The sequence below is a fragment of the Pholcus phalangioides genome, unplaced genomic scaffold (genome assembly GCF_987345545.1).
Source record: "Pholcus phalangioides strain wild (caught in Gottingen) unplaced genomic scaffold, Ppha-v1.0 ptg000008l_1, whole genome shotgun sequence".
NCBI classification, from domain to species: Eukaryota; Metazoa; Arthropoda; class Arachnida; order Araneae; family Pholcidae; genus Pholcus; species Pholcus phalangioides.
This window is the reverse complement of record NW_028301601.1, coordinates 28,913,590-28,929,062: the sequence shown is the minus strand read 5'-3', so window position 1 is coordinate 28,929,062 and position 15,473 is coordinate 28,913,590. Positions and strand designations below refer to the sequence as shown.

Here is a 15,473-nt window from a genome sequence, read left to right as displayed (position 1 = left end):
GTATGCAAAAGCATACCATGATGAGAAAAATTTTTAATAAATGGTAGAGAAAACTTTCATCCTAAATGTAATCAATGTACCCTGAAAAATGATTCAATGCTGGTACAAACATTTTTTTCCAAGTGCTTAACATCAGCTGGTTAATGATTTCAATTTATATAATAAAAAAAATTCTAATAATTGTCGCACTTATATACAGGGTGCATAGGAAAAACCTTTTATCTTGGAATAGCCCACCTACCGTTCATCCTAGAAACATACTTCCATTGGAAAAAAAAGTTCCAAATAACGTGGAGACCTCGAATACATCATTCATATTGCAAGGGTTTGTATAATTATTAAAATAAAAAAAATTAACCTATTATTTGGTCACACTGTCCTAAATAACCTAGTTAGAAAGTTGTTGCCCTGTCTCTCCTGAACCAAACAAACAAATCCATGTTTTTAAATGGCAATATTCCCTAGATATTTGAATTCAAAAAACCACTGAAAATGAGGGAAACGCCAGCATACGAAGCATAGAATAAGCTTATCCTTAGTTTATGTGGTTCTTTCCCACATTTTTAACCCTCTGGCTGCTCATCCCGCGATTTCCACGGGCAACTCAAATGTAGCAAAATCTGCTCATCCCGTGATTTCCGCGGGCATGTGTTTTTCTTCCTTTATTGAGGAGCGCATCCCGTTTTTACTCGTTTAACCACTGAAATAAATTATATACAGTATTAGACATTCATTTACGTTTTGGCCAACAGATGTCGTTAGTTGTCCACTAAATTGCGGCATTTGAAGGCACATGGTATTACCTCTCAAACTTCACTTTTTGAGTGAAAAAAAATTACACAATTTTTGAAGCAACTTCGGTCCACAAATTGAGCAGTCAGAGGGTTAATGAATTTTGAATTCAAATATGTTAGCAAATATTGCATTTAGAAACAAATTTTTTTGTTAGGCTCAGGAGAAACAGGGCAACAGCTTTCTCAACAATTTTTTGAGGTGAATGGCAATACCCTTGCAATATAAATGACATGCCTGGGATCTACATATTATTGGGATTATTTCTCCAATTGGAGGTATACTTCTAGGATTAATAGTTCACTAATTATTCCAGAATGAAGAGACTTTCCTATGTATTTTGTATGTGTGCATGTATTAATGGTGTTCTGATAAGGGGGAAAATGCTAAGAAATCAATAAAAAAATTCAATGATACTGTTTTACAAGATTTCAATCATTAATTGCTCAATAAATTTAATTCCTTCTGTACAAAGAAATAAGGCAAAAATAACTAGGTGAGAATCTACGATTTGAAAATTTAGCAGACAGATTTGGTGTGGAGCATAGAATCATATAGCAAAAAAATATTGATATCTGGCCCAATAAGGAATGGTGTTATTTGAACTGTAAAGATGAAAAAGTTGATTAAAGCACAGATTGCAGATTCAAATATACTATAATATATTACTCATATGATAGGCAACATGATGATAAAGTATGGATGCTAACTGAATTCAATATTTCCCAATTAAAAGCAAGCAGCTAATTTATGGCAGCAAATATTTTGTAATTTTATGAAAGCTAATTAAATTCACCCTAATGCTTTAACTCCCTCCGTAATTTATCCAATATTGATTGAGAATTATGGTACGAGAAGAAAATGTCATATAAGAATGTTTTGGAGCAGGGCTGTCCTAGCTGGTCCCAGTGGGAAAATAATTAGTCCTCCTTAGCCCTTGATTTTTTTTTCTTCTGTTAGGGGGGGGGGGGGAATCGAAAAATTCGAATGTAAGAAATAATTTCAGAATTGATGAAAATTCAGAATAAATGGAAGAAAAAATTCTATAACCCACACAAAGGGTTACAATTCTTTGTTTGATAGTTCAGAAGCAAAAACATATTTAAATTTTTTAAGAAACTATATATCACCCCAATAAAAAATTAAAAGAAAAAACTTCCAATGTCAGATTTTATTTTCTTGGTTTAGTTATCAGATTGGCATCAACTGAACTGCACTAATAGATATCCACTCACTCTTGCCACATTACTGCAAAAATCCATACAAAGTGCTCCTTTGGACTCATTTTTTCTGTTATCTTTATGGAATTCCAACATGTATGTACCGTCAACTTCTTGTCTAAGGCATACAAATCTTCTTTTGAAAGACTAAGATACAAAAAAAGTTATATATATATATTTATATATGTGTGTGCATGTAATGGATTGAAAGTTATACAAATTTCATTAATTTGTTAATAAATTGGAAGTTAACCCTAAAATATTAACTAAAATAAAAACTGCATGTTACCTATATTACCAACTATGTTACTGAGATGTAGAGTTAGTATTCTAGAGTTAAATATATAACGAATAGTAGATATTATCCACCAATTACACATATTTGCAATTTCCATGTAATAAAGGGCTTATCTATATATATGAAATTGATTTTCTGCCTGTGTGTCTGTTCCTTATTCAAATCTACAATTTTAGCTCTATCATCGCCACAAATTTTGCATATATACCAAATGGGACCGGACTTGAATGATAGGTTACTTTAAAAGTTTGTCAGAGCAGGGCAAATGCCCGAAGTGAGTGAAAAACTGTCAAGCAACAATGGTTTGTGGGCTTCAACAATCACTTTCGGAGCATTTATTTTGGTTACTGTGGCTCCCTAGCAACGTGTTCCAGACATGAATATGCATTTGTAATGGTTTGCCATTTCTTTAATGCTGCCAGTATTATGCATGATAGTTCATGTCTTTGCAATGGTTTGTCACTTTTTCAATCCTCTCAGTAATTGAAGAAAACCCAGGCAGTGCCGGATATTATAGCTATTAAGTTATAAAATTAATTACTTCTGTGGGCTACATTTTCTTTTGAAACTACAGTCAAACTTTGGTAGTAACAGTCCTGGTTGTTATAACTAGGACATGATGACAATAAGCATGATACCAAACATTTTCCTTAGAGAATGATGTCGATGAACATTGACGTCAAATGAAATGACTTTTGATGAAACATTTTTTTCAAAGACTTTGTGGTTTTTCCCTTAAAATTTGAGCTTGCTACATTAACATTCTCTCATTACCATTGACAAGATATCTCACTTTCTTAAATGCGTTTTAGTTTAATGATGTGCAAAGCACAGATGTTTGGTAAATATTTCTCAATGAAAAACATTTTCCTATCCCCCTTACTTTGCAGCTGTGGAAAATCTAAAAAAAGCCTACTTCATAAAAAAAAGAAACATTTGCAGGTAAAAAACATTTTACATGAGGATTTAGTGATTTCTCCTCTTGCAGTTAAAGGGTTAATGAGAAACCTTCCTGTCTTTTCTATTGATAGCTATGAAAATGTATACAAAATTCATGATGAATAGATTAATTTTTTACTCATTGGTTATAGGAACATTGGCAAAGTTCCAAGAAGCTACGAATCCCCATTGGTATATTTGAAAATCTTTAATAAGCTATTGGTAATGACAAATGTGTTTTGATTACTTCTAATTTATTTAAATGAAAAGAAATTACCTTTACGTTCTAGCATATAATTATAAATTATATATATAAACTAGTATCTTGAAAACTTCAATCACAGCAGATGTAACAACACAGTTTTTTAGTCCTTTGAAAATGTTGTTACATCAAAGTTTGCCATTATTTTAAGAGAAAAATTTAAAATATTTGATATTTTCTAATGTAAACATTCATGATTGTTTTTCAACATCAGTTGATTCTATACAGTACACTATGTGATATTTTCAATTTAAACAGATAAATAGCACATACGAAACAAATGCAATATTTACTTTCGTTGCTAAACTAATGAAGCTGTCATTCCCAGATTCTGGACCCTTGAGGATAAAGCCTTCTTTAATGACTCCACTCTGAACAGAATTAGATGCCTTCCCAAGAATAATAAAACAAAATTAAAAAAAGATAAAAAAAAAACAGCAAAAATAAAGATCAAGGATTAGAGTACACCTCTACAATGCACCAAAACAATTTCTATGTATAGTAACATAATTTCTTGCTTATAATCTGCAGATTACACTTAAAAAATATATGAATATGTTGGCGCAGATTTCAGAAAACTGCATATTATCTAAAGTTTATTTGGTTTTTTCCTGAAAGGTTGGAATAAAAAATATCATGGTACAGTCGAATCCTGTTATAAAAAACTTAGCTAAAATAGAAAATTCCATGTTTTTCTATTGTTCCTATATAAACTTATCAGGGGGATTAGAAAAATTTTTGTTAAACAAGATTTTTGCTATTTGTTAAAATAGGAATCGACTGTATAAAAAATATACCATATTCTGGTATAAAAAACATAGAACATAAAAAAATGACATTATCATGCTAAAACTTTTTAATGCAATGAAAAATTACTCATTTCATTAATATAACAGCTTGGTTATTGATATCAGAGTATGTAATTCTTTTTTGCACTTGGATAACCTCAAGAAAAGGAAGAAAAATTAGCAGATTTCCTTTACTTTTTCTTATCTATTCATATTTTTTAATGCAACACTTTCAGAGAAACATTTCTTTCTAAGAACATAATGTCAGTGGCCATTAAGCTTTGCCAAAATGCGTTCTCTTGAAAGAAAAAAAAAACCCCATTTCTATAGTATGAGACAATTCTATATGTGATGACGTAAGTCGAGGGAACAGAAGATGGGGCTATTACCATACTCTTGTCATAAGCTGTGTACTCATTGTATGTCAGACTTTCAATATACCCTAAAAGAAAGTTTGGTAATCTATAAACCAGAATATGTTTCCTTACACAAAGTTTTTCATTTTCTGTTTCAGCATCGACTTCATATACTAAGTCTTCTAATTCATTGGTTTTTGGCAACCTTTATTAAAAAAAATGTGATAACATTATCAAAGTAACATTAAAAAACAAAGGGGAAAGAATATCATGTACATAAAGTTTCTGGAAAATAATGAAATGAATTTGCTCATTTACAGATTATTTCCTCTCACTATTATAAAGGAAAATATGCAATTACCAATGAGATTATCACTAGGTGATGTAATTTAGTTTAATATAATAAAATAAAAAGTGAGAGATAAAATTGAATTATGTGCGTGATAGGAAAGTGTTGAATATCATTCAAAGGAAGCAAAGAGTAAATGGCAGAAAAAAATCACGATAAAAAGCACTGTTTTTTTTTTTCTTTTCCTTCTTCTCTTTTTTTTCTTTTTTGTGAATCTTATAACTGAATGAGAAAATTTTTTGTTGCAGTCCACCACAACAGAACAATAATCTATAAAAATATATTAATTTGTCTAGGATGACAGAAAACCCTGATTTATTCAATGAAAAAAATTATTTCTTTAAATAAAACTAAGATAGACAGTAATAATGTTATTACTTCAATAAATTCTCCATAACCTCCAGGTATTTTTTAAAAAACTCACTTCGGAAGCAGTAGATACGATCCAGAGTAAACTTTGTACTTGTAGTCAACCATACACCAATTGTCAGTATAAGATTTGATACACATGCGGGAAAATAGAGAAGATATTGAATTGTTTTCAAATGTTGGCACGGAAGAATCCACTGTTCGGTGTACTCGAGGGATGGAAACATTCTAAATGAGAACAACAAACATATTTCAAACACAAGTAAACCTTTTACCCTTTTTGTGAGGGTAGAGATTTTTATGTCAAAAACTGGTTTAAATCTTAAAAAATCTGACAAAAACCTAAATGAATGCTTTTGGAAAATGTTTTGAACACAATAGGTTCATAAGGTGATGAGAAAATTGCTTTTTTGCATATTACAATGTTTCATGTTTTTAGGGGTTCAAAAAAACACTAATTTATTACAATAATTAAAAATATTAATTATAGTTCACAATTTTGAACTTTTTGACATACAAAGGTAGTAGAACAGAGAATATATAATTTTATGGTCTATTTTATCTGCACTACTGATCAACTGTGTTCAATTTACTAAGCGAAATAAAGCTGTTTAATCAAAACATGCGTTATACGGAGATCAGAAGTTAAGTTGTTTTACCTTAGAAACTAACTCACTATTAAAACAATCAAAAACTTATTCTCAAATAGTTTATTTTTTGTAACCTGATAAAGATATGTTAAATAACAAAAAAAAACTTATTTTTATACAGATTAATGTCTTTTATGTTTTGAATTATGTGATTTATTGAGTATAAAATATCTACAAGATATACAGAAGACTGGATGTTGTGAAGATATTTATTATTTGAGATGTTAATTTTTTAAGGAAGGAAGAAACTCATCTCTGCCTCTACCGGGAGTCGAACCCGGGTCTCTCGATTGCCGGACGAGTGCTCTGACCAGTAAGCTACAGAGGAGATAGAGGTTTTCCTTCGCTAGAGCGTATATATGCCGAACGGAACCGTGCAATGGACGGTGAAACCGATCAGCTAATAGCTCATGGACGACGAGCCACCAGAGGGCTATATATATGACATGAATGTCGCTCTCCACTTGTTAATACAAGATAATCTATATATATACAAGATAATTATCTTGTATTAACAAGTGGAGAGCGACATTCATGTCATATATATAGCATAGTCATATATATATATCTATATATATACAAGATAATTATCTTGTATTAACAAGTGGAGAGCGACATTCATGTCATATATATAGCCCTCTGGTGGCTCGTCGTCCATGAGCTATTAGCTGATCGGTTTCACCATCCATTGCACGGTTCCGTTCGGCATATATACGCTCTAGCGAAGGAAAACCTCTATCTCCTCTGTAGCTTAGTGGTCAGAGCACTCGTCCGGCAATCGAGAGACCCAGGTTCGACTCCCGGTAGAGGCAGAGATGAGTTTTTTCCTTCCTTAAAAAATTAACATCTCAAATAATAAATATCTTCACAACATCCAGTCTTCTGTATATCTTGTATTAACAAGTGGAGAGCGACATTCATGTCATATAAAATATCTATTTCAGTATTTTAAATTATCTGATCTGCCCAAAATTTTATTTAATATTAAAAATTTGCACACAAAATCTGTTAATACGCAAATAAAACTAATTTATTCTCACCTAAAAGTTTCTTAGCTCAGGTCATATAAATTCAGAGTTTTAAAGAGAATTTTAAATCGAAGCAGAGCTGGCAGGACTTGATACTCAAAGCATTCATTGTTTAGCACGTTTATATACAGCTTCAACTGGGAAACCATTGCATTATAAATGTTAGTAAATATACCTTTAATGACCGGACACACCCGGCTTCCCATCTCAGAGAGATATCAAAGAGTTCCCAGAGGATGGGTGTATACAGTAGTAAATATACCACATCACTGTCAAACTCAGCCATTACTTTTGCACTATGAATAGGTTACAGGAGTGTTTTAAGCTTCATGTAGGGCTACAATGAGCACTGCCAAATTAAAGGACATTTTAGTCCTACAAATTAATATGTTAGATATATTTTAATGTTTGCACAACAAGGGTATTGCTTTAAGCACCAGTATCTAGGCAATTTAATAATAACAGATATGTTGTAAAAGAACTTTTTAAACACCTATCTGTTATAAAAAGAGTACAGCAGATGTTTATATCTATGCACATATAGAGATTTTGAAAGGTAAAAGAATCATCTAGAATTGAAGAACATCAAATCATACTATAGTTTTTCCTTCAGCTTTTATGTTGAGCTCTATTCAAATTGTATATTTTATAACAAAAAACATATATATTGTCCAAAATAATTCTGTAAAGAGTAGCAAATGATTTCAAAGTCATATTAAGTTCAGGGTTATTATAATTAAAGTTACCGTACTCTGAGTAGTTTTTTCCTCAAAAATGACTTCTCCAAATACAACCAAATTTTTAGGATATCTTAATGAGACCATGGGAGAAAAATTTATGAAATAAAAAATATAGTTCAGTTTTTGACCAACAAGGGAAAAAGTGGAGCTTTTTTTATTGTATTTTCCCATGGTACATGTAACGTATATACCAAGTTTCAATGAAATATATCTACCAGAACAGGCACTACATAGGTCTGAGTAATTTCAGTATACTTACACCGCTCAAACCAAAAAAAAATGTATAGCACTGTTAGTATAGGCTACTGATGACGCTATTCCAACCTATGTAGCACCTGTTATGGAGGAGGTATTCGATTGAAACTTGGTATATGGTCCATGGGAAAAATGAAAATACCTGATGGACAAAATTTTTTGTTTTTTTTTTAATTTCATATCTCTCTCATTGGACCATACCCCATGGTCTCATTAAGATATCGTAAAAATTTGGCTGCATTCGAATGAGCAGCTTTTGAGAAAAACTACTCAAAGTACGTTCAATTATAATCACCCTGTACTTATTCTTTACATAACATAGTCACTGAGCATTACATGCAATCAATGTGTTTATTTTCAATGGAAATTTTTATATTGAAAAGCAATATATTCAAGTTTAAACCATCAAGAACTGTGTCCAGCGTTGAAAACCTGCCAACCCTGATTGTTATGCTGGTCAACACAGCTCATACATTTTTTATAACACATAGATCAAACTCTATGAAATGAGAGAACTGAATAAACTAGAGGAAAAAGAAAAGACTAAACGGGGAAAAACAAATGTAAATTTTTGCAATTCAAACAAAACTAGACTGGCAAACAAAAATTACCATGAAATCCTCTTGAGGAAAAAGAAGAATTTCTCTTAAAGGATCATTCTGTAAAATCGTTCGATTCTTCAAAGAGAATGTTTCAAAATCGACAGGCTCTACTAAGTGCAATTTACCCTAAAAAACAAATACAAATATGAGAAATTCAATAGCAATACTGATATTGCTATTGATATAGCAATATCATATAATATATATAATATTTAATACACTGATAGGTCACATATAAATTTGAAAACAAAATTTTGATTGGTGTAAAAATTTCTAATAAGTTTTCTAATTTTAAATTTCTAAATAAGTTTTTTTGGAACAGATACAGTATAATCCACATCGCCAAGGGTACTATAAATCCCCAATGCCAGCATAATATGCTGGGTTGCCATAACTTCTCTCTTGCTTCTAGAATCACCCATTCTAAGTGTCGCTAGTAACGCAGGCAATTCAAATGGCTTACGGTGTGAGATATACTGTGTAATATTTGAAATAGCATCATTTCATTTTACAAAGCGTCATTATCCCATCACTAGGATATTATCTGGATTATACAGCATGGTCCTGGTCATTTGAGCTCTAGGTTAACTCCCATGTTGTCGCTATTTGGTCACTCTCTGAATCACTATTTTGATCCCTCACTGACTTGGTTCCTTGATCTCTAGGACACTACAATACTCAGATCTCTCTAGGTCACTTTTTTGGTTGCTTACTACAGAGCTCAATTTCCAGATTACTCCCAGACTCACACATTATCTGAGTTATACTTTTGGTCAGTCAGTGACCTCGTCCCTCACTCTCTAGGTCAGTGTTTCTCAACCTTTTTCCACTCGTGAGCCCCCTTTAGGCAATATTTTAATCTCATGCCCCCACCCCCCCCCCCCCATTCTAGATTGCGATTCTTTCAGCTTACCAAATTAAATTCGGTGGAAACTAAATTAACAAAAATTTTAAATAAGATCCATTTCTGGAACCCTGGGCCAGGCACTGATCCAGAAGGGAGGGGGGGGGGGGATGATCAACCCTCCCAAGAACTGAATTAAACGTGAAAAATAGGTATGGATGAAACATAGGACGATTCAGCTACCTACAATCGACGTATCACCTGGGACCCATGCCTATCTTGGGCTGGAGTTCAGTGAACATGCTTCTTGTTGGGGGTTTTATGCATGGCCGTCACATCAAGGGTCCAGGGTAGTGATTTTCTGGGGCTCCATACTTAGCTGGATGCAACAGCTTACAAATTTACATTCAAAAATCATAGTACCAGATCTCATTATGTAGGCCCCGGGCCATTGTCCAAAGAAATGTAAAAATTTTATATGTTTTTTTTTTTTTGACACAAAATAAAGAGTTCCAGACTCTGCCACGAAGCTGGGCTGGAAGAGATCTCAGCAACGGGATAAGCCCAGTGGCAAAGTTCTGCCGTTCATTCCTTCAGGCCCTGCCCAAGTGGGTTAAGATTGCCTTGATTTTATGGACATCTGCTTTCGGATTCTGAAAAACGTTGTAATATTTTCTTCCACGATAGAAAGCTTCATTTCTTCACAGTTCTTTGTGGCCTCCTTCACCACTTGTCATGGCTCACCCTTTCATCTGCTTTTTACCCGCGGCACCATTGGAATATCCCAAAACCACAAGGGGGTCATATGGGCCCCCCAGGTAGAGAACCACTGCTCTAGGTCACTCACTGACAGGTTCTTTGATCTCTTGATCCATCACGTGCTTGCAAACCCTTTAGGTCACTCACTGGCCTAGCGTCTCACTCTCTAGGCAGAGGAAGACATGGTTTTACCGCTTGTGGACCATAAAACTTTTTACCACTCTTCTGCCCCCCGTTCTAATAATTTTCTTTACCACTCATTCCTCAAATTTGACGCCCCTCCGAACTTACCACATTGGGCTATATCCCTCCCCGTAAATAATCATCTTGTTGTAACGGAATGAAATCAGCGACCAGTAAAATAAAAGTTAAGAGGGAACATAATTACACTTATTGTACTGTCACGGACAGCTTGAGAGACAGTCTCTCGGACTTGAGCAGCTGAGCCTGGCTTATGAAGGCCCCGGGTGAACTTCCTCTCACTCATTGCGGCGACTGGGGATTGACACTCATTAAAAACTGATGAACACTAAAGTTTTTTATGTTCAATGAGACACTGAGGTCAGTCCCGGACGCAAAGTAATAACATATGGGGAAAATAAAAAAAAATGTTATTTAGCATAATTGGCACATCAGCACTGCTTTCAAACTTCCATTACAAACACGGACGTCCTTGACCGGACTTTGATCTGCTACTTTGTGCGTTGGTTTTATTTCCTCACATATTTCGTGACACCTACCGACAGCATTTTGAACTAATAATCACTTTTGAATTTGCCGAGACCATACCATTCATCACCGGCTCTGCTCTAGGAAGGGGGGGGGGGGGGGTCATTCAAGTATTACGTCATCATCGATGGGGGGTGGAGGGGGTTTCCGATTTGCTGACTTTTGATGACAAGGGGGGAGGGGGTTTGGATAATGCTTACGTCATCGACCACCCTTTATGAAAATATGAGTTAGGATTCAGAGGAGAAGAGCTGATGACGAAATTTTGCTGACAAGATGGGGGGGGGGGGGTCAGCGTTTTGCTGACTTTTGCTGACAGGGGTGGGGAGGGGGTCAAAAATGGCTAAAAATTTGCTTACGTAATACTTGAACGCCCCCCGTTCTTGCAAGTGTCGTCTTAATGCGGGGGGGGGGGCATCATAGCACGGCCAGGAGGAGACGGAGCTCATTTGTAGAAAGGTGCCTCATGAATGATACTCTGATAGAAAAATTTCAGAATAAACACGCAAATTGGTAGGCAGGTATTTTTTTTCTAGCCAGATGGGGGGGGGGCGCTCAGAAAAATCACTTCGCCACAGGGCTTATACAGGGCCGCAACTAGGGTGGAGCCAGCTGGACCAAAAGGGGAACAAATTTCACCGCCTAATCTCTGCTTCAACATTACAAGAGGGTGCCAAAATGCTTTGCTTGATACAACTGGTCAAATCTCTAGTTGGGGCGCAAGGCCTACAATTGTGTTAAGGTGGCCTTGATGTACCAATGGGTAGGGGCAGAAATGAGAAAAGAATCTCTGCCTGTGTGGGATATATTTTTGGTGCCCCCGATAACGTTTCTCAGCTCAACAATTTTTTTTTTTAATTTTTAAATTTCTTCCAATTCGGATTTGGCACCCTTTCCTAGAGAGGTACCGCATGTGGCTTTACAGATCGCACGGCCTCTGTGGGGGCTGAAAGGCTTCAGCCTAGTTTCTTATACCTTTTTTTTTCATACTATAAGTTCATGGCCTCTAAGGCCCCAACAAAGATCCTAGCCTAGTGACCCCTGCTGCGGGACGTGGGTGCAATAAATGCATCCAGTCTTCCCAACTAGGCTAGTGCGTCCTATAGATATTGTACCTATTGGTGGACGACATAACGTTTCGAGTCATCCGGTATAGCAGTTTTTTTTTTGTTTTTTTTGCCTTGTAGCATTTGCCGCGAATTCACAATGGCACTAACAATTTTAAGGGAATTAAAATTAATTTAATACTCTAGAATACTTTAAGACATTCATTTTTAAAAATATTGTTAGTGCTGCTAACTACTTTCAAAATCAGAAGTGCTTTATGTGGTGATAACGAAGCTCAGGTATAAAAAAATAAATTCTTCACTCAGCTTTGCTCCTTACAAACAAAGCTTATAAACTGACATGAAAGATCAAACTTACAGTCAGTAATTTTTTCAAGACCCAAGGAGACATCCAAAACCAAGGACCTCCAAACAAGCAGATGACAGGCACTGAGCTATAAGTAAACTTACTTATAGCTCAGTGATGACAGGTAAGATCGTAAAAAGTGAATTTTTCCACACTACACTTTATAGTAATGTGCTGCCATCTAATCTCAAATTTAAAAGTGACTCATGTGGTGATGACGAAGTTAAAAGTAAAAAAACTATATTCTTTATTCTACTCAGTTCCTTATAAACAAAGCTCGTGAACTGAACTGGGAATTTGAACTAGAAGCTCGGCTATTTTATTTGAGAATAAGGAGACGTCCTAAACAAAGAACCTCTTAATGAGCAGACGACCACTGAGCTATATGTAAACTTTACTTATACCTCAATGCAGACGACAGACAAGAAATCGGTTTGTTGGGTTCCCTACAAGCTAAGCTCACAAACAGAACTGGAAGTTCGAATTGCCAGTTCAAGAATTCTCTCAGGACACAAGGAGACGTCCAAAACAAGTAACCTGGAAAGAAGCAGACGACAGATTCTGAAGCATCAAGCCGCCGCGACGGCAGCGACATCAAATACGAGGAAATGACGTGACTCGGTGAAAACAAACTTCCCATATGGGCAATTTTTCCATAGAAATGTTCAGTTCGGTCTCTAAATATTCGGTTTTAAAGATTTAAAAAAAGGGTAGAGAATTCATCTAAAGGTGAGAAAAGATTTATTATTTATTTCATTAATACTGGAATAATTTCTTTCATTGATGTGGAATAATTTCTTTGATCAATTCTTGAATTTTCCTTCATCAATTCTGAAATTTTTCTTCATTAATTTTGGAATTTTTCTTCATTAATTTTGGAATTTTTCTTCATTATTTTTCGAATTTTCTTTCATTATTTCTCAAATTTTCTTTTATTGATTCTGAAATTATGTCTCATTAATTCTGGAATCGTCTCTTTCATTGATTCTGAAATTATATCTCATTAATTCTGGAATCGTCTCTTTCATTGATTCTGAAATTATATCTCATTAATTCTGGAATCGTCTCTTTCATTAATATCTCTTTTTCATCAATTTTGGAATTATCTCTTTTCTTCATTCTGGAATTATTTTTCATTAATTTTATTATTATCTCTTTCATTAATTTTATTATTATCTCTTTCATTAATTTTATTATTATCTCTTTCATTAATTTTATTATTATCTCTTTCATTAATTTTATTATTATCTCTTTCATTAATTTTATTATTATCTCTTTCATTAATTTTGAATTATCTCATGGATGCTGAAATTATTTTTTTCATTTATTCTTTTGGTGCTGCCATCTAATCTCGAAATTTCAGGCAACTCATGCGATGATGAGAAGAGAGATAGAAAGAGTTCGGTAACAAAATTTGTACATTTGCAATAATCGATTTTATGTAGAAAAAATAATTATTTCTTTCCACAAAAAAATTCGGACAATACGGATGGTTGAACAAATAAGTGAGAATACTGATTATGTGGCCTTCAGATAGGGTTACCAGATTCAAAACTGAAAAAGAGGGACGCCTGGTCCTGGTGCGAACCAGTGGTGCAATGCCGTCTTAACGCATGCCTTCCCCACCCCGTGCCGTGCCCGAAGGGCCTCAAGAAAAGAGGTGCCTCAGAAAAACGAGACGTAGTTGGATTTTTCGAGAATTTTTCTGATAGGGCCTCCAAAAAAACCCGTTGCTTGGGGCCTATGATGCTATTACGACGATCCTGCCTGTCAGCCCCACCATTGTGGGGGGGGGGGGGTCATGGAATTCCAATTCTTTTACTTCTATTAATTTACATTAATTAAACAAAAACAGCATTAAAAAATTCTAAAAATGATCAAAGTTATCGAATTGCAACGTATATTTGATAAAGAGATGATGAAGCGCTTTCAAAGTACGACAAACATTTATGTCTGTTCAATACGGTTCGAGCCACGATGAAGTGTCAGCAGGTAGACCACGCTAATTATTATTAATAATTTATAAATTTTGTAAAATTAATGTGAATGCCATTCCCTCTCAATGGATCGTGTTTGATTACGATCCAAACTATCAACGCGTTCATGAAATAATGAAAAAATGAGTGTAATAAAATGCGTTCTTTCTGAAAAAAATTTCCCATTCAAGATTTATGTTCGTAACTCGAAAAGTTTGTAAGTCGGGGAGCAACTACATAAAAAAATTTAGGGGGGGGGGCCGCAAAAATTTGCTTTTGCATTGGTCCGCGAAATTCTCCGAAGCTCGGACCTGTCTCTGATTTTTGAATTTAAATATCTCAGCGAATTGGGCCAGAAGAGAAAGAGCAACAACTTACGAATTGGAGGAGTGGGGGGGGGGATTTTATAAAAATTTAAATTTTTTATTTTGTGTACACTTTATTATCATCCTCAAAACTCGTACAGGGGGATTTCTGGTCACATTTTGAGAATTTTTAGAATTAGAACCAAATCACTACGACGAACAGTTGACGAGATAAAGGCTGGTAACAACACTCCAAGGAGAGACCATTGAATCTTAGAATGGCCATAATATTACCAATAGGCAGGGCCGCAACTATTGGGGGGGGGGGAACAGGCGGGTCTGGTGTCCCGTCGCATCACAAAAGGGGGCGCAAATTCAACCATTTAACCTATCCTTCAGTATTACGGGGGGGGGGGGTGCCTAGATGAGTAGTTGCCCCAGAAGCCGGTCAAGTTGCCGTCCTGCCAATAGGTATCTTATTTCTGATGAATCACCGTTATATTGGGTATTTTTTTAGATATTCTGAAGTTTTTTGTAATTTACATTTGGCCCAGGCCCGTCATTTAGGAAGAGGAGGGGGTCAGGAGACCCCGGCTTTTGAAAATACACTAAAAATGATATATATATATATATATATATATATATATATATATATATATAATAAGTCACCCTAATAAGTGCAACGCGGGCACGAATAATAAATAATCACAGAAAGTCCGGGCTCTATTAATTTAGGGCTTGAAATTGAAACAAAATATTTTTGTTGAAAAAAATTAAAAGTTCTTTCCCAAGTTGAGGT

The 15,473-nt window shown here is 34.8% G+C and overlaps 1 protein-coding gene across 3 annotated transcripts in view; it reads right to left on the bottom strand.

The window, feature by feature from the left end:
* The window catches only part of Ziz (dedicator of cytokinesis protein Ziz), an 87,871-nt gene extending 76,927 nt beyond the window's left edge, over positions 1–10,944 (bottom strand). For all 3 annotated transcript variants that reach the window (XM_089234503.1, XM_089234504.1, XM_089234505.1), the window contains exons 1-6: positions 10,640–10,944; positions 8,658–8,774; positions 5,429–5,601; positions 4,788–4,860; positions 3,805–3,900; positions 2,028–2,159 (exon numbers count right to left, since the gene is read on the bottom strand). In XM_089234503.1, coding sequence (XP_089090629.1) covers positions 2,028–2,159; positions 3,805–3,900; positions 4,788–4,860; positions 5,429–5,601; positions 8,658–8,774; positions 10,640–10,738 — 690 coding nt within the window. In that variant the 5' untranslated portion in view covers positions 10,739–10,944. The remainder of the gene's footprint in view (positions 1–2,027; positions 2,160–3,804; positions 3,901–4,787; positions 4,861–5,428; positions 5,602–8,657; positions 8,775–10,639) is intronic.
* Between the last annotated feature and the right edge of the window lie 4,529 nt (positions 10,945–15,473).